The sequence below is a fragment of the Eulemur rufifrons genome, chromosome 14 (genome assembly GCF_041146395.1).
Source record: "Eulemur rufifrons isolate Redbay chromosome 14, OSU_ERuf_1, whole genome shotgun sequence".
In the NCBI taxonomy this organism is placed as follows: Eukaryota; Metazoa; Chordata; class Mammalia; order Primates; family Lemuridae; genus Eulemur; species Eulemur rufifrons.
In genome coordinates this window covers 11,792,000-11,811,469 of record NC_090996.1, presented here as the reverse complement: position 1 = coordinate 11,811,469, position 19,470 = coordinate 11,792,000, and the positions used below count along the sequence as shown (strand labels likewise).

The following is a 19,470-nucleotide window of genomic DNA, read 5'->3' as shown; positions in this document are numbered from 1 at the left end:
GCGCGCGGTGAGAAGCGCCCCCGCCCCACCCCCCGCCCCACCCCCCGCGTGACGCGCACCCAGCCGGGCCAATCAGAGCTCGCGGCGCGCGCCCCCGCGCCGGCCCCGCCCTCACCTCTGCTTAAGAAAGGGAGCGCGGGCCGTGCCGGGCTAGAGCGCCGCGCAGGGCTGAGGGTGCGGCTGCGCGACGGGACTTGGCGTCGGCTCCGCGCTCCACGCGCCTGGCCGCAGCCCGCTGCCAAGGCGCCTCCAGCCGCGCGCCCCGACGGCGCCCCTCGCCGCTGATGCTGAGGTGAGCGCGGCGGCCCCGGGATGCTGGCGCTGCTGGCCGCCGGCCTGGCGCTCGCCGTGGCCACCAGGGCCCAGGACAGCCCGGTGCCCGGCAGCCGCTTCGTGTGTACCGCGCTGCCCCCCGAGGCGACTCGCGCCGGCTGCCCGCTGCCCGCGATGCCCATGCAGGGCGGCGCGCTGAGCCCTGAGGAGGAGCTGCGGGCCGCGGTGCTGCAGCTGCGCGAGACCGTCGTGCAGCAGAAGGAGACGCTGGGCGCGCAGCGCGAGGCCATCCGCGAGCTCACGGGCAAGCTGGCGCGCTGCGAGGGGCTGGCAAGCGGCAAGGCGCGGGGCGCGGGGGCCACGGGCAAGGACACTATGGGCGACCTGCCGCGGGACCCCGGCCACGTCGTGGAGCAGCTCAGCCGTTCGCTACAGACCCTCAAGGACCGCCTGGAGAGCCTCGAGGTAGCGGCGCGCGGGGGGCCGGAGGTTGGAGGAGAGGCCGTGGGGGTGAGGGAGGTGCGTGGTCCCAGCTGGGCGCGCCTGTCCACTGGGTAAGCTGAGTTAGATGGGTTGCCGGTAAAAGGAGGGGGTAGGTCTGATCCTGCTCGGGAACTTCCTCGCATCGCACCCTCCCGCCGCCCCCTTGCTGGAAGAAAAGGTTTAAATCTCGCCCCCGGCCCCCCGACCCCCGCGCCCCAGGATTGCCCCTGGCCCACTGCGCACTTCCTGACGTCCCGGCTCGCGAACCCAGACGGCCTAGCCCGGCGCGAAATACCCGGGGACCGGGAGCCTTTTTCCTCTTGTTGCAAATCTCCGCGAGCGGGGACGCGCTCCAGCAGGCGGTGCGGGGTGCTGAGAGGCTGCCGCCGGAGGTCAGCTGCCCTGGGCATCTGCTGTTTCCTTTAATAAATCGGGTCGGGCAGGAGCAGAGGGTGGTCGGAGGGAGGCGAGCGCAGCGGGATCACTGGCGACCCCAGAACTCGCATTAGAGGAAACCTCTTAACTTCAAAGATCCCTCTGTCTGCAGGTTGGACCATTTTAAGGTGCCCTTCCAGATGGCTTTGGGGGAGGGGACCTTAGTCTGTTGTCTCTCAGAAGATGTGTGCCGTTTGGAACTTTGAAAAAGAAATCTTCAATTGATGTTCATCTTTATATTCCACCCTTTTTTGAGAAGTGTGGACGTTTCTGTTAATAGCGTTAATGAACATACTTATTAGCAAAACGAGGTTTAGATTACAGGTGGTGATTATTGCAAAATGATTTGAGGGTTTCTTTTGGCATGATGGCTAAATACAGTATTTCCAGTGTCTGTGTATCCCTGATTCATTACTGACGGCTAACACTTCTTGAGTACTAAATATGTCAGGTGTATTATTTAATTTTTTAACTCTTGCAGCAATGAAAGGCATGAGTCAGGTCCCATCATCTGGTTTTACAAATTGGAGCACTTTGTAGGGAAGGAGAGATAGCTTGCAAGGACTCATGGCTGGGCAGCAGCAGGCTGCCTCCAGAACTGCATGATGGTAGAGGAGCAAAAGAAATAGGAAGTGAGGTTTTAGAAACAGCATTAAAAACAAAGATTTCTGGAATTCCAAATAGTAATGGTTTACATCTGTCATTTTCCAATAATGCCTCTACAAGCATAGTTCTTTACCTTTGTGCCATCCTGGAACTTGGGGGCTGTTTTCATTTCTAGAGGAAAGCTCATGCCCTTTGTGTACCATTGATTAACTCTTAAAAAAATCCTAGCTGTGGTTTTGGTCTTTACCCAATAGAGAATTCTAGATGTTGGTTAAAATTGTGACTTTTTAGTAAGAGGAGAAAAACAGCTTTTTGAGAAGGGAAAATGAGATTCGCAAGTTTCAAATATTGCAGCAAAGTTAATTCTTGTCTGACTTTGAAATCCTACCACAAAAAAAAAAAAAAAAGCATCCGTGAAAGGCGCCCCTCCTTTGTGTGTGTGTGTGGGGGGCGTGATTCAGTGCTTGCGCTTTGGAAGCTTCTCCTGTGCGGTCGGTCAGGGTGGGGCCATCGGGGCTACATTTCAGAGTTTCTTTTCATCTCCTTCTGTGTCCCCCCTCCCAAATTAAAGCACCAGCTCCGAGGGAACGTGTCGAATGCTGTGCTGCCTGGCGACTTCCGCGAGGTGCTCCAGCGGCGGCTCGGGGAGCTGGAGCGGCAGCTGCTGCGCAAGGTGGCCGAGCTGGAGGACGAGAAGTCCCTGCTTCACAACGAGACCTCGGCTCACCGGCAGAAGACCGAGAGCGCCCTGAACGCGCTGCTGCAGAGGGTGACCGAGCTGGAGCGAGGTGCGTGCTTTGCTCGTTTCTGTCAGGAGCGGTCTGATTTTCATCCCTTGCCGGCAGACTCAGGATTTCTGCGTGTGGACAGCAGTGGTTGTGGCACAGCCGGGGGGTGGTTCGTGGATGTTTGAGCAAATAAAGATGACTGACAATGGTCATCTCAGGAATTAGCCCCCAGCCTGCAGCCCTACTGGCATTATCCATGGAAAAGCAATGAACTCAGGACCAGCTGGATAAACAACCTGCTGTCTGACCTCCCACCACGTGGGCATTTCGGTCCCTTCTTAACTAGTCCTTGTAGCAGATCCTGTTTGTCTTTCTCTTGTCTGCTCACACTAGGGTGGGCAAGTTTCTCCCACAGGAGACAGGGAGGGGGAGGGCCTGTTAGCAAGGGCCCTAGATAATTCCACATTGTCAACCCCGGACTGCTGGGTGGCCTGGCTGTGAAGTTTCGGGTTTGCTGGTAGTAGGTGTAGGATTATAATCTTCTAGGATGCACTCACCTGACAAAGACAGTTTTTAATTACTCAGTTTCCTGAGTTGATTCTCAGATTCCTGAGAATGCCCAATAGCAGAATGCCGATGACATTTTTAATGACCTTGGCCAAGGAGGGCCAGATGGAGAAGGGAATGGGGTTACTGTTCCATTTCTCAGCCAGCAGACACAAGTCACAGGCCCCCTTCATCTCTTTCCTGTTCTCTTCCTCCAGAAAAGTCTATCCTTTATTCCCTGCCCTCCTCAGAAAAGGGTGTGTGTAGCTTACCTATGAGACTTGGATTCTTGAGTTTCCAAAAAAAATTTTTTCTCTCTGCCTCACCTCTGCTACTGGGTGGCCTCAGGAGGCTCATTAGGTCTCAAGAGCCATCCCAAAGGCAGAGCAGCTGCAGCTGTGGCCTCTCTCACATGACAGGAGGGGTGGAGGTGGAGGGGGCAGCATGTAGTCACAGGTGAGTGTGGCATCTTGATCTTGCCCAGCCTCAGCAGATCCTTGGGACCCCCAGGGCTGTGGAGCAGACACACTGAAGGTTGTTAGTACGTCGAAAGGGGTGGCTGTGGAATGAGAAGAGGGCTCTGCCAGAGGCCTTGGTGGCTGTATACTTCACTGGCCATATACCAATGGCCAAGTTGCTACAAGGAGGTGGGTTAATAATGGTCCACTGAGTTAGAGCACAGGGTAGTACCCGGCAATGTGCTGAGTGCTTCACCCCTGGGAGTTTGGATTTCTGTTATACCCATTTGACAGATGAGAAAAACTCTCAGTTCTCAGCCAGATGTGTGTCCTTTGGGGAGAGGGGACCAAAGTGGGACCTGGGCCACTAGCTGGTGAACCCTGATGGTCAGTCACATAAACTAGCACCTCCCCATTCTCTGTCCTCTGACTCAAGGCTGGTGTTGGTTTCACTTGGCTTACTCTAAGGTTAGCCATGGCTTTGGCCACCTAGAAGCTGCTACTTTGTGAATTTCCCTCCCATCTCTTACCTGTCTGTTCACAGCTGGAAAGAATCAGTCAGGACTCAGGCCCCACCAGCCTGACAATGGCACCCATGCTCTGGATCCTTAGGTTTCACTGAAAGCCCCCGGAGCTCGTCGGGCACAGAGGGGAAGCTCAGCTCTGCAAGGGCCACGGCCCTAGCTGGCCACTTGTGCAGAGTCCTCAGGACCTGGGACAGAGAGGTAGCTCAGTTTCTGTTGTCCGCTGCCCTCTGACACCCCCCCCCACAGGAACTCTAGAGTCCTCTGTCTGTCCTGCCAGCTCAGTTCTGGGATGAGTCTTTGAGGAAAGTGATCATTTGCTGACTAGTTTGTCTTCTGGGCAATTCTGAGTTTATATCTGTCCTGTTTGGGACAATTGTGAAGAGATATGTAAACACCCAGCCCCCAAACATACCACGATTGGAAAATATATGATGTTCCTTAGATGCATCCCAGTGAGCCCAGAGGAGATAGACCTCAACCATGTGGCAGGTGGGGGGTTTTGGGGGGTTCTGGCCTTTGGTCCATCATTTCCTGCCTATTGTGGGCCAGACGCTTGGCTGAAAGTTCCACACTCTGTATGTTCTGTAACCCTGCGGTGACCTGTGAGGTAGACACTAATTCAGACGAGAGACTGAAGTCAGAGAGCTAAGTGACGCCTGCGGTCATGTGGCTGCAGATGGCGGAGCTGGGATGGAAGTTGGTGGGACCCCAGATGAGTAATGGAGGCTGCAGCCAAGAGCGGTGTGTGGGCTCCAGCCCTGCTGGGCAGGAGGCTCCCTCGAGCCCAGCAGCAAGTGCCCGACCCCTGCCTGTGGACGTGCAGATGCCCAGGGCCTGAGGATGCTCGCTTTTCTTTGTTTCGAGACCTGCTCATCTGCAAGGGCCTCCAAATCTGGGCCAGCTGGCCAGGCACAGCACGGCTCAGGGCTGAAGTAAACTCTGGCACTGAGAAGACCAAAGTCCCCTCTTTTACCCTGCCCCAGGCTGTGCCCCCATCCTCCGCCTTGTCCACCACCTGGAGTTTCTGATTTATTGGTCAGGTCTTTTAATTCATAATTGGTTTTAACTAAGTTTCCTCTGAAGCTCCAAGCTGTTTTATTTAAATAAAGGATACCAGCTTTCAGGGTACAGGCCCCCTCCTCTGCCCCTCGGCTCTCCCAACTCTAATTAAAGCTATCTGTTGTCACCGAGCTAACGACATTACCAACACTGAGTTGTGTGAAATTGGCAAGCCTGCCCACCTGGCAAGCACAGCAGCCATCTCTCTTCGTTAGACAGTGGCGCCTTCATTAAGGACATGATCATTTGCCATTTGAAGATGAAGTGCTAGGGGCTACATGTAGCAGAAAGAGGGACTTCCGGCCCCTGCTCTGTCATTCACTAGCTGTGTGACCTTGGGTAAGTCACCTCACCTCTCTGAGCCACCATGTCTCAACAGTATAAACTACAAAATCAGAGAGTGGGGTCTTTCTGGTTCTCTCCCTCTGTTTTGCTTCAGCTTAATGAGGGGCTAGTCCCAGCCTTTGCTCTGGCCTGGCCCCCTTGGCTTCCTGAGGTGACTGGGCCTTCCCAGCCAGCGCTCACCTGGTGCTTGGCAGCTCTGCAGACTGTGTCGAGGGGTGCCCAGCCTTAGTGGGGGCAAGAGGAATCAGGCGAGACTGTGCAATCAGCAGATGCGAGTACCTACGACAGGTGCAGCCTGTAGTATCTCTACGCTGCCATTCCAGGGAGGTTGGGAGGTGGCGCCAGCCCTGCTGTTCCTTTGCAGAGGCCTCTTTACATAGGTGTGAACCATGGAGCCGAAGAGCTTCTCCTATGTATTATCCGCTCTGCTGGAAAATGGGTTTGGGGGATTGTAGTGGAGAAAGATTTGTCTGTTCTGGCTCTTGTTCTGCTGAAGGGCTGAGGAAGGGACCGATTTCATTCCACAGTGGTGCAGGCAGCTCGGCTCTGTCGGTTCTGGCTCCGGAGAGCCCCCCTTTCCCTGCTGGCCACAGAGACTGTCCGGCCTCTTGTGGGTGCTTCATAAATACTTGTCGGATGAGTGAGGGGCATTTAGGCTCCTTTACCAGCAGAGTCTTGGTCCCCAGATAAGAAGAAAACTTTTGCTGTGTGACAACTCACAGAATCAGATGTCCTACAAATTTTGGAATCTGTGATACCCAGACAGCAGCTATTGTTGTTAAATTATTTTGAGCTTAAGTCAAGACTGCACTGAAAATTACTTAAACCCATTTAAGAGTTTGTTTTTGAGGATTTTAGTGCCATTCATATAGGAGCACCTCGTGGGTAGGGGGTGGCGTTCAATGCCAGGAAGGTCTGGAAGGGCCCGGGCTCTGGCCAGGTGTGATAACCTAGGTGGGGAGGGACAGCTGCCTCTCTCCGCCTTGCACTAGTTCCAGACTACAGGAAGTGGTCAGTAACCTCCGTGTTTTCTTGAGGAGGAAAGGGCAAATGAAAGCCAAGCAGTTGACATCAGGGATTTAGACGGAAAAGCTACTTCTAAGTTCAGTTGTAGCGTGGAGACCCGAGAGCCTGGCTCCTTCACCCCGGTGGCGGTGATTCCTCAGTGTGACAGGTGATATGAACTCACTTGACAAGTGTTCATCGAGTGTCCGGGTCCCTGTGAGACTTTCTTCCTCCAAGCCCAAGTCCAGGGCTTCCTGCCCTTGCTAAAGAAGCCGAAGGGGCCAAGATTTCAAGGAAATATCTGTGGCAACAAGACGTGGCTGAGAAAGGGTTTTCTGGCTTAATGGAACAAGAAAATTAAATCCACCTCACCCCTGCCCCTTCCTCAAGCTTTCCAGTCACTAGATGTGACTATGGAAAGGGGGAGTGTTGACCAGAAGAGACCAGAGCTTTTTCCTTCTGAGTTTCAGGAGGCCTCTTCTGTCCTAAAAGACGGAGCTAAATTCTGTGATGTGCCCAGTGCACCACCCACAAAGTGCTCCTTTCCCCACTTTCCCGGGCCTCTGCAGGGCCCTCTACTTGCTGTCCCATCTGCGTGGAGCTCTCTCCTGGACCTTCCCGGGCCTCCCTTCCTCCTCAGCCTTCCCTCCCCCGGCACTGCCCAGTGGGGGTCGCTGCCCGGCCGCCCCTCTTTTACCTGCCGCTTGTTTCCTGTCGTCCTCCCTACTTGGGCAAACGTGGGCTCCTTGGAGGTGAGGACTCTGTCTTGTGTCCTTCGGTCTGTGGCTGTTGTGGAGCAGGCGCTCGGTCCATCACTTGCTCGAGGGACTGCCTTCCAGAGGGGTCCAGGTGAGAGGAGGCTCTGGGCCATGCTGGGGGTGGAGTCTAACACACTACCCGGCCTCTCTTCTCCCCACCCAGGCAACAGCGCCTTCAAGTCGCCGGATGCCTTCAAAGTGTCCCTCCCCCTCCGCACAAACTACCTGTATGGCAAGATCAAGAAGACGCTGCCCGAGCTGTACGCCTTCACCATCTGCCTGTGGCTGCGGTCCAGCGCCTCGCCGGGCATCGGCACCCCGTTCTCCTACGCGGTGCCCGGGCAGGCCAACGAGATCGTGCTGATAGAGTGGGGCAACAACCCCATCGAGCTGCTGGTCAACGACAAGGTGAGGCCTGCCTGCCCCCTACCTCCGACGGCCAGGTCAGCTGGGGGAGGGAGGCAGGCAGCTGGCTGGCCACGGACAGACGCAACCCGCAGATCCCAGCCGGCCCACGGCCTCCTGGTCCACGCGGCAGGGGCCACAGACATGCGTCTGCAGGGCTCCTTGTCGTGGGGACAACTTTGTGCCAAGTCTGTCCCACTCTGGCTGGCTGGGTGGGGGAGGGGGGAGGGACAGCTGCAGCATGTGGGGATCCCAGCTGTGAGTCTGGCCACAGAGCAGCCAGTGAGGGCTGTCCCCCAGGCTGTGCTGGTTAGGGGTGACTGTGTGTGTGTGTGTGTGTGTGTGAGCGTAAGAGACTCCTCATGAGCATATCTTTTGGGGAGGGGGGCAGGTTTCTAGAAGTATAATCTATATGCAGTAAAATTTACCCTTTTCAACATCCAATTTAGTCAGTTTTGACAAACGCACGCAGTTATGTGGCTGCCACTACCATGAAAATGTAAAACTGTTTGGTCACCCCCAGAATCCCCTCATACCCCTTCAGAGCCCATTCCTGCCCTGGCCCCCACCTGTGGGCTCTGTGGCTCTGTCCCCTGGACCACAGTCTTGCCCCTTCTCCTTAGACCTTGGCCCCCTGGGGACCCCGCACAACCCTGCTTCAAACTGCACTCTGACATCCGACTCAGCATAACAAAGAGAGCGCCCTCTGAGTGGCACACCAACTCGCTGTGCCCAGGCCGGTCTTGGCTCTGTCTTCACTGAACTGCCCTGGGGGGAGTTTGTTTAAGAAATGCCAGCAGTGACCACTTCCTGGAGCCAGGGGTTAATTGTCCTAAGGACACCCTGGGACACAGTAGGGCTGAGAGCCTTGTTTCCTCTTGTTTGGGCAGCTTGTAAACATGCAATTCCTGGGAGGAAGGCTTCGGGTTGCTAGGAGACCAGCGGTAACAACAGGGTGGTTCTCGGGAATCTATGGAAAGTGCTCAGAGGACTGCTGGGGGACCCGGTCAGGTGGCCAAGTCGTTTCCCAAGTTCCGCATGCAGTCTGTGTGTGCCCCCCAACCTCACGTACACGCGTGCTTGGAGGCCTCCAGGCCACTACCTGGGAGGACATGGTAAACCCCACCCCCCGCCTGCAGCACACAGACAGGTCCCTGAGTGCCACCGTGGCCACCAGGGAGGCTCAGGTCTTTGCCTGGGGAATGAAGGTCTGTTTTCCAAGGAAGTTGGCTACGGTGAGCTCTGACTCCCTCAGGTTCTCTGGCACGGAGAGCTCAGGGCCAGAGTGGGGGGCTTGTCCCTCATGTCTGCTGGGTCCTCCTCTAAGTCGGGGACCAAGGGTGTGCTGTTAACATTGGGCCTCCCTGGGGTCAGGGGCTTGTGCTGAGGCTGCCCCTTCCTCCTGAGTACCTGTGTCACACACCTGGGGTCGCACATGTCACCCATGTATCAGGGAAGGGGAGCCCCAGATGGTGGGAGGAGCAGTGGCCCAGGGACTCTGGGGTATCCTTTTGCTTCCTGCCCTGGGGAACGCATGGAGTGGGGCCGGGCATGCCCTCACCTGCACACTGTTGCCCACAGGTCGCGCAGCTGCCCCTGTTTGTCAGTGACGGCAAGTGGCACCACATTTGTGTCACCTGGACGACGCGGGACGGCATGTGGGAAGCTTTCCAGGATGGGGAGAAGCTCGGCACTGGGGAGAACCTGGCCCCCTGGCACCCCATCAAGCCAGGGGGTGTGCTGATCCTTGGGCAGGAGCAGGTGGGTGCAGGGCGGGCACTCGCCCTGCCTGGATGACAAAGGAGGGGCCGGCTGGCCAAGTGGCACAAGGCCAGGTCTGCAGGCTGCCCCCTGCCCTGGCCCCAGCTGTCGACAGCCAGCTTGGGGCAGCAAGTCCTTGGCAGCTTGGCCCCTGCTGTGGCCTGAGGGGCTGAGGGTGGGCATGGGGACGTGGCCTGCACTGGCAGGGACCAGGTGGGTGTGGTGGTATAGACAGATTCCAAGATAAAGCCAGACACAGGGGCGGGAGTGCACCTGTGGTCACAGGTCATTTTGTGATGCAGGATCCAGCCTCCTCCTGGGGAGGGGCTGTGCAGGGCATCTTCAGGTGTCCCTGGGAGTCTCTCGGGCGTCTGGCCCCTGCCTGGTGCAGCACTGACTCGGGACACCAGGGCTGGTCTCTTCCAGGACTACTGGCTCAGGGTGCCCTGCAAGGGGCACTTAGGTGACGAGGTGGGGAACTCAGCCCGTGGGGGAGACGGGAGCAAAGAGTGAGCTTGGTGCAGCCCCAAGAAACTCATGTGTAGCTGAGGGGAAGCCTAAGTTGGCGTCCGGCGTTGACAGTTCAGTCTGCATCTGAGATTTGACCATGGAAAGTGAAAAAACAGACCTCAGGGGCTCTGGGGTCTTCAGGTCTGGTCCGTCCGTGATCACCTGCCCTCCTCGCTTCCCCACTGCACCTCCCCAGGGAGGGCTTCGAGTCAGGAGCCCGGCTCTGCTCCTGGCGTTGGGACTTTGGACAAGTGTCTCCCCTTTTTAGCCTCAGTTTCCCTTGTATAAAAGGGAGGGATTGGAGTGACATCGTGCCCCTGGGCTGACGTGCCCTGGAGCTTCAGAACCTGCAGAAATCGGTGGTCCAGGTTGGGGGAGTCAGGGTGATGCTCGGGGGCCCCCGCCTCCCCACATCTGCCCGGGGACCCGCCCCGATGCAAATTTCTTGCTCTTATTCCCCAGGACACCGTGGGGGGCAGGTTCGATGCCACTCAGGCGTTTGTGGGCGAGCTCAGCCAGTTCAACATATGGGACCGCGTCCTTCGCGCGCAGGAAATTGTCAACATCGCCAACTGCTCCACGAACATGCCGGGCAACATCATTCCGTGGGTGGACAACAATGTCGACGTGTTTGGGGGGGCGTCCAAGTGGCCCGTGGAGACGTGTGAGGAGCGTCTCCTCGACTTGTAGCCGCCTGCTCCTCTGTCTGGGCAGCCGGGGAGGGCCGTTCCTGTGGAGGTTCAGGGCCATCTACCCCCCGTTAAACTGTGTAAAACCTCTTGCCAGCGTGGGCTCGGGCCCCCAAGCCCATTCCAGGGAATGCCTAAGACCGAGGCTGTGGCAGCATTTGTCACCAGCTTATTTGTTTGTTCCTTATCGAGATTTTGTTGCTTTTGGGGGTAGTGTCAGAACCCCCTGGGAGAACATCTGACTTCCTGCCGTGGGTGGGACTGATGAGGACTGTCAGCCCCCCTTCAGGACCCCCGTAAATGCTAGTGCGGCCCCAGCCCTGCTGGCCCTCTAGGGTCCTTGGTGTCCCATGTGCGCCTTCCTTCTGTCCCCTTTAATGGCTGTGCCGCCGTCCCGCTAGAGTGTCCCTTGTGAGTGCATCCCTGCTGGCCATGAGCACGCAGCAAAGCAGCTACCCCTCATCTGCACAAGGTCCTTCCCTGTGTGTCCTGTTCGTTGTGACTTTCCGTCTGAGCAGCGCCCGAGCTGGCGGAGGAGGGCCGGCCGCCCAGACACAGCCCTCACTCCCCGCAGCAGAGGGGCCGGCTGTGGCTCCAGAGAGGGGGCGTAGGGGGACGCAGAATGGTGAAGGGCTGTGACTGCCTCCCCCCACCCCCGGCATCTCTCGCTCAGACCCGTGCTTTGACTGAGTCATCACTGGCTGTGGCTTTAAAAGGTCTCTCTTCTCATCTGGTGCCAAAAAGTTCAGTTGCAGCTTTTACAACCATTCTGTGTGGTTTGGAGGATTTATTTTTCCCCAACAGAAAAGAACAGCCATTAGAAGAAAGCTCCCATTTCTTGATGTTTCGTCCCACTGTGAGGAGTGTGCTAGTTTTTAATTCATGTTGACTCCTATAAGCATCTGATTGTCTTCATCCAGTATTTCCCCCAGAACTTTTTAACAAAGTGGAGGCCATTTGATATTTGCTTCGTGACTCCAGGCTGCGTGATCTATTGGACAGAGGTCATAATTTATTTTAAAGATAAAGTGATGAAGTGGGGAAATTTATAAAGCTAAATATTATATATTTTATTTTTCATACATGTTTGAAGTGCAAATCTGTGGAAGTTCCATTTGTAGGACCACGTTGACACGCCCATCCCGACATTGTATGCTACGAGAACTCTCCTGATGATGGAATTATGATTAAAGTGCACTGGAAGATGCTTCGGTGTCTGCTTCCCCACGTCTGGGGCTGCGGGCAGGCGGGGAGGGGCGGGGCTCTGGCTTGCTGGGCCTGGCGGCGGTGGGTGTGCTGAGTCTGGTGGGCTTCGGGGAGCTGAGGATGGGTGGGGGAGGGCGTGCTCCAGTCTGCACCTTCCCTTCCTCAATACCAGGCTCCAGCTGTGGGTGCCCCCAGCCCATCCCTGTCTTTTAAACTAGGGGAGCCAGCTTGGCTGGAAGACCCACAGCTGCCTTCCAGGTGTGATACCTGTGATACCTACAGGTGCTCCTCCTGCATCTCCTAACACCCCTGTGAAAGAGCAAATCCCAATGTACAGGAATACACAGAACACGTGAAGCTACTTTGGGATCATGTGGCTGGTAAAGGGCAGAGCTGGGCTCCAGGCAGCCTGTTTCCCCCCTTGCCACCCCTTCCCACACTCACTCTGAGGGGCCTCATGCCACTGCGTCATACCAGAGCCACCTCTGTGAGCCCACCCAGCCCTGGCCGATGTCTCTCCACCTCCACAAATGTTAGATACCACCCTCCAACCCCACTTTCTACTTTTATATCTTTGCTTTGTCTTGGTGGCTGCAGAGTATAACTTAGTTTGTTCCTTTCCCGGGAAGCAATGTCAGCTTCTGTCATAGCGAGGGAGCGGAGTCTAATCTTGGGGCCCACTGACAGCAGATGCTGGTCGTACTTGATACTGAGGCTGTGATGGAAGCTGTAACCTCTAAAACCAAGCCCAGCGGGTCACAGCTTTCTGAATTCCAATTTCAATGTTGTGAATTACAACTTGGCAAGAACTGAATATCATTAGTGTTGGGTAGAACATGGAATTAGGCCAGATATCCCACTCGGGAGCCTTTGGAATCCAAAGTGCTGAGACCAGGTGGAGAGCAATTTATTTGGAATCCCCTTCAGGATGGAAGCCCAGCCCCTCAGATCTCCCCCTGAAAGGTGCCGGGGGTTCCCTCATTCCACATGCATGCCAGGTGCTGAGCTACCTGACTTGGCTCCCTGACACTGCCTCCCCAGGAGCACACCTTTGCATCAGGGCTTCAGACCCCTGCTGAGTCCGGTAACTCCCTCCCTGCAAAGGGAAGAGCTTTGAGCCCAGAACATGGGACCAAAATATTCCTTGCTGACTTGACCTGAGTATGAGAGAAGCCCCCTCTCCTTATTGTAGCCACACACTCATCCTTGTGGGGGGTTTGGCCTTCCTGAGATACAAGCAGAAGCAAGAATCATTTATGCAATCCAGAGAGTTCCTTATGCCTTGGACCTCCCATTTGAAGGAGACCTGTGGCCTCAGTTTCCCCACTCAAGACCCTTACCCTTTGCACAAGGCCAGAAAACACCTTGATAGTGAACTGGGTTCTCCAAGAAGGGTGAGGGAGAGACTTCCCTGGATGATAAAATATTCTGGTTGGTTATGGGTTGCCATGGAAACTGTAGCCAAATGATCAATGATTAATGAATTGAAAAGTGATAAAATGCAGCTAAATCAAAGGCAGCCTGGGACCAGGTCTCTGCTGATGGGGAAGGTGGACCAGGATCCTTCACAGCCTTGGGGAGCTTCAACACCAGCTCTCCTTAGCTGGAAGGTCTTAGAAAGAAAAGACAGCTTCCTGCTGAGTGCAGGTATTTCCGTTCACTCTTTCAGCAAGGATTTGGGGCACCTGCTATGTGTCAGCCACCATTCTAGGTGCCAGAGCTACAATAGTGATCAAGATAGCAAAGTTCTCCTTTCAAATGGTGATTAATTCCAGAGAGGAGTGTAGCCAGGATGTAAATACATAAATTTGCTGGGGGTGTGATGGGGAGTGACTAGGGAACTGCTTCCTGGGGTCACATTTAAGCTGGGACCTAATTGAAGAAAAGGAGCCAACCTTGAGTGGAACCTCCCAGGCAGAGGGAACAGCAGGGGTGAAGGGCCTAAGGTAGGGCTGAGCTGGGATGTTCAGGAGAAGAAACAGCAGGGTGGCTGCATTCACTAGGGAGGGGAGGGTGGGGGGCCGGGTGCGGAGGTAGCAGGGTCAGATCACAAAGGGTGTGAGTTCAGAGCTCGGTCAACATGAAATGGACAGTCTGGAGGTTTTAAGCAGAAGACGATGGTAATTTGATTACTATTTTAAGGACACCACTCTTCCTGGTGGAGGGGGAATAAACCAGAGGGGGTTGCAAATGGAAGGAGGGAGACCAGCGAGGACGAGGCTACTGGACTAGCCCAGGTGAGAGGTGAGGAGGGCCTGGACTAGGGAAGTAGCAGCAGAGACAGAAAAAAGTGAAAAGATTTAGGCTACACTTGAAAGTAGTTGCCAGGACTTGCCGATATTTGGAATTTGGTGAGAGGAATCAAATACAATTCTTAAAAATTTAAACTCCGAGTAGGATAAACTCAGAAGAGAGATTCACACTTAGTTAGAAACATCATAATGAACATAATGAAACTGTTGAAAACTAAAGACAGACTGATCTTGAAAGCAGCAAGAGAGAAGAGACTTGGGAAGTGCGAGGAATCCTCGATAAGATTTACAGCTGAAATCTCATCAGAAGCTGGGGAGGCCAGAAGGCAGGGCGATGACACATTCAAAGTGCTGAAAGAAAAAGACTGTCAACCAAGAATCCTACATCTGGCAAAGCCATCCTTCAAAGATGAAGATAAAACTAAGACATGCCCACATAAAGAAAAATTGACAGGATTCAACACTAGCAGACCTGCCCTACAAGAAACACTAAAGGGAGTGCTTCAGGCTGAAAGGAAAGGGAACTAGACAGCAGCCCAAATCTACCTGAAGAAATAAAGAACACTGATAAAGTATATAGGTAATTATAAAAGACAGTAAAAATGTAATTTTTCTTATTTATAGCTCCTCTGATTTAAAAGACAACTGCATAAAGCAATAATTATAAATTTGCATTGCTGTGCATAAATGTATAAAGATGTAATTTGTATGACAACAGAATGAAACAGTAGGGAGGGGATGGAGCTAGGTAAAAGCAATTTTGGGTACTATTGTAATGAAATTGGTATTATCTGAATAAGATTGTGATTAAGGTGTTAATTGTAATCCGCAGGCAACCACTAAGAAAATAACTCAAAAGAGTATATTAAAAGAAACAACAAGGGAATTAAAATACTATGCCACAAAATATCCATTTAACACAAAAGAAGGCAGTAATGGAAGAGTAGAGGAATGAAAAACACTTAAGACATAAAGAAAACAAATAGTAAAACGGCAGACATAAACCCTACCTTATCAGTGATTATGTTAAATGTATTAATAACTGTATTAAAACTCTAAGTAAGAGGCAGAGTCTGGAAGAATAGATTTTTAAAAATGATCCAGCTATACACTGCCTGCAAGTGGCACACTTCAGATTTAAAGACGTAAATAGGTTGAAATTAAAGAGTGGAAAAAGATGTATCATGCAAATAGTAACCAAAAGAGAGCTTGAATGGCTACGTTACTATCAGACAAAACAGACTTTAAGATGAAAACTGTTACTAAAAACAAAGAAAGAAATTTTGTAATGATAAAATGGTTAATCTCTCATGAAGTAATAACAATTATAAATACATATGCACCTAACTACAGAGCCCCAAAATACAGCAAAAGCTGACAGAATTGAAGAAGTTGTTCTATAATAATAGTTGGAGACTACAATACTCCATTTTCAATAATGGATAGAATGTCCAAACAGAAGATCAAGAAGGAAATACAAGACCTGAACAATACTATAAACCTACTAAACCTAATAGGTATATGACATTACTAAATAACAGCAGAGTACACATTCTTCTCAATGCACATGAAACATTTTCCAGAATATACCATATGTTAGGCCACCAAACAAGTTTCAATAAATTTTAAAAGATTGAAATCATAAAGATATTTTCTCCGATCACAACAGAATGAAACTAGAATTCAGTAACAAAAAGAAACTGGAAAATTCACAAATATGTGGAAATTAAAAAGCACATTCTTAAACAACCAATGAGAGAGACAAAGAAGAAATCATAAGGGAAATCAGAAAGCTTAGAAATGAAAATGAAAACACAACATACCAAAACTTACGGAACACAGCAAAACCAGTGCTAAGACAGAAATTTATAGTTATAAATGCTTACATTAAAAAAGATGAATGAGGCCGGGCGCGGTGGCTCACGCCTGTAATCCTAGCACTCTGGGAGGCCGAGGTGGGTGGATCGCTCGAGGTCAGGAGTTCGAGACCAGCCTGAGCAAGAGTGAGACCCCGTCTCTACTAAAAATAGAAAGAAATTATCTGGCCAACTAAAATATATATATACAAAAAATTAGCCGGGTATGGTGGTGCATGCCTGTAGTCCCAGCTACTCGGGAGGCTGAGGCAGTAGGATCGCTTAAGCCCAGGAGTTTGAGGTTGCTGTGAGCTAGGCTGACGCCACGGCACTCACTCTAGCCTGGGCAACAAAGCGAGAGTCTGTCTCAAAAAAAAAAAAAAAAAAAATGAATGATCTGAAATCAATAACAGAACTTTACAAATTAAAGAACTAGAAAAAGAAGAACCAAACTAAACCCAATGCTAGCAGAAGGAAGGAAATAGTAAAGATTAGAGATAAAATAGAGAATAGAAAAACAATAAAATCAAAGTTGGTTCTTTGAAAAGATCAACAAAATTGACAAGCCTTTGTCTAGACTGACCAATATAAATAGAAAAAAAGACACAACCAAAATCAGAAAGAGGGAGCATTACTACTGACCTTACAAAAATAAAAAGGATTGTAAGAAGATACTATGAATATCTGTATACCAACAAATTGGATAACCTAGGCGAAATGGATAAATTCCAAGAATGACACAAACTACTGAAACTCACTCAAAAAGAAACAGAAAATTGAATTAGTAATTTTAAAACTTCCCACAAAGAAAAGCCCAGTACTTGATAGCTTCACTGGTGAATTCTACCAAACAGTTAAAGAAGAATTAACACAAATCCTTCACAAACTCTTTCTAAAAAGTGAAGACGGGGGAACACTTCCTAGCTTATTTTATGAGGCCAGCATTATCCTGACATGAAAACCAAGGATATTATAAGAAAAGAAAACGATAGACCAACATCTCTCATGAATATAGACACAAAATTTGTACTAAAATACTAACAAACTGAATCTAATAGGAATTAAAAAGATTATATACCATGATTAAGTGGGATTTATTCCAGGAATTCAAGGGTCATTCAACATAAAATTAATCAATGTAATACACTACATTAATAGAAGGAAAAAACCCATGTGACCATCTCGATAGACACTGAAAAACATTTGACAAAAATCCAACAGTCTCTCATAGTAAAAACACTCAACAAACTAGGAATAGGAGAGTACTTCTTCAACATGATAAAATGCATTTATGAAAAACCCACAGCTAATATCAGACTGAATGCTCAAGGACTGGATACTGTCCCCGCAAGGTCCAGAGGTCAAGGATTTCTACTCTCATCATTTCTGTTTATCCCTGCAATGAAGGTTTGAGCCAAGGAAATCAGGCAATAAAATAAAACAAAATGCATCCAGATTTGTAAGGAAGAAGTAAAACTATCTTCTTGTATTTATAAAATCATAGGGAATCCACAAAAGAAAAAAACCTAGAGCTAATAAACAAGTTCAGCAAGAATGCAGGGTATCAGGGCAATATATGAAAGTCAACTGTATTTCTGTACACTAGCAATGAACAACCTGAAGCTAAATTAAGAAAATTCTATTTGCAATAGCATCAAAAATTCAAATATTTAGGAATGAATTTAATAAAGGAAGTGAGAGATTTATACACTAAAAACTATTGAAGATTGTTGAAAGAAATTAAAGACCTAAATAAATGGAAAGTTATCCACGTTTATATATTGGAAGCTTCAACATCATTAAGATTGCTGTTGTGATAACTGGCAGGAAAACTTTCGTTCAGATGTTGAATCTGATGACATCACACATGCACACACATACGCCCCACGGGGCTATGCAAAAGTTCACTACTCATATAATTCGGCTTTCTGGGAAGGAGAGGGTGGCTGCCAAGCAGGTCCAAAACATGGCTTGAGGGAGAGGGAGAGAAGTCTGACTTGGGTTTTGTATGGTGGTTAGAGGGTAGGGCCAGGGCGATAAGTCTATGAATATTCTAAAAGTAACTGAATTGTACACTTTAACATTAAGGGTATATTTGATGACTTATAAATAATATCTCAATATTTTTTTGCAGTGAGGTTTTGGACTAGGTGGGTGGATGCCATTTACTGGGATGGGGACTTGGAGACTGGCAAAAAGCAGGCTTGGGGGTGGGGAGAAAATCAAGAGTTCTGTTTTGGACATAAGTTTGGGAATGCATTTTAGTGGAACTGTCAAGTGGGTAATTGGATTTGGAGAGAGGTCAGGGCTGGAGATAAAAATTTGGATTAAAAACATGGTCCCTACCCTCTCACGCCCAGCCTCTCTGCCGTTTGAGAGTAAACTTAAAGGAGGAGCCATGAACTATTGGCTTCTTGCTGGTAGGAACCATATACAGGCACAAGCCAATTTAATTCAACATGCATTATGGATCCTACCGTGTGCTAGTATGAGAGGCAGACAGTGCAGCCAATTAAGCAAGTTGTGTCAGAAAGCCTTTACCTGGCTAAGGCTGAGGGAGGGGCGGTTTCCATAGTGATTTCTTTAATGATCCTTCAGACTGAACCAAGCGAGGAGAGTTATAACTTGAGTCCCGATGGCTTCCAACGCAGCCAAGTTGACTCTGCAAGGCGTTGGTGTTGAACGGGCCCACAGAAGTGCTTTGCTTGTTACTAGGGCTTTCAACACGATGAAGGAAGCTTGTCAAGGCCAGGATCGCAGGCATTCAGTGAGGTGACTTTGGCCTTGACGGGCTGCTAGCTTCCCATTGTTTTCTCAGAGAAGCACAAGGCAAATTTACCAGGCTGTTTTACTTCCCTCTACAAAGCTGTTCTGTTTTCTGTAGTTGTCAGTGCAAATATTCACAAGCACATTTTAAAACCCTGTTCAAGCAGAAATAAATCACAGAAGACTGCAGCGAGGGGATGGATTGACATTTCGTTGTCACTCATCATCATACACAAGCGATCGTGTCCTGGGGGATCAGCACGGTCAACCTGGCTTTCTGTGCTTAAGAGGGCAGCGTAGACCATGGAGGGTCGGAGGCTCAGCTGCAGACTTAGGTCTTGCAAGAAATAGCACACCTGTTTTCTTCAAAGAATATTTTATTATGAGACATCCTAGAGACCACAGATAAAATGCGTATGCACTATGTGAGTTCTTCTGCGACTTGCCTTTTTAACTCAATATTATCTTTTTGAGATCTCTCCAGGCTGCTGTGTATAGTTGTAATTTGTTAATCTTCACTGCTCTATAGTCTTTCCCGAATGCATAGACCGTGGGTTCTGGTTTCCTGCCAATGGACTGCTGGAAGGTGCATATGTGCAAGAATTTTCTCTATGGCCAGTGCCTTGGAGTGCAATGGCTGGGCTGAAAGATATGAGCATCTTCACACGTGTTATGGGCTGAAGTGTGTCTTCCCCTCCTCCCCCGAAAAAAAGATGTTGAAGCCCTAAACCCCAGTACCTGCAAATATGACTTTATTTGGAAATAGGTTCTTTGCAGATCATCAGATTATAATAATAAGAGG

The 19,470-nt window shown here is 50.7% G+C and overlaps 1 protein-coding gene across 1 annotated transcript; it reads left to right on the top strand.

Moving 5' to 3' along the window:
- Positions 1–312: 312 nt before the first annotated feature.
- On the top strand, positions 313–10,589 carry NPTX2 (neuronal pentraxin 2). Its single transcript, XM_069485610.1, has 5 exons — positions 313–738; positions 2,369–2,585; positions 7,387–7,631; positions 9,210–9,389; positions 10,362–10,589. Exons 1-5 carry the CDS (start codon positions 313–315, stop codon positions 10,587–10,589), a joined length of 1,296 nt encoding a protein of 431 aa, XP_069341711.1.
- Positions 10,590–19,470: the final 8,881 nt, after the last annotated feature.

Bases quoted from the DNA above. Each gene is read 5' to 3' on its own strand.
- NPTX2 (XM_069485610.1), top strand. From the start codon at position 313: ATGCTGGCGCTGCTGGCCGCCGGCCTGGCGCTCGCCGTGGCCACCAGG. The intron at 739-2,368 runs GTAGCGGCGCGC...CCCAAATTAAAG, and splicing joins ACCGCCTGGAGAGCCTCGAG to CACCAGCTCCGAGGGAACGT. The intron at 9,390-10,361 runs GTGGGTGCAGGG...CTTATTCCCCAG, and splicing joins TGATCCTTGGGCAGGAGCAG to GACACCGTGGGGGGCAGGTT.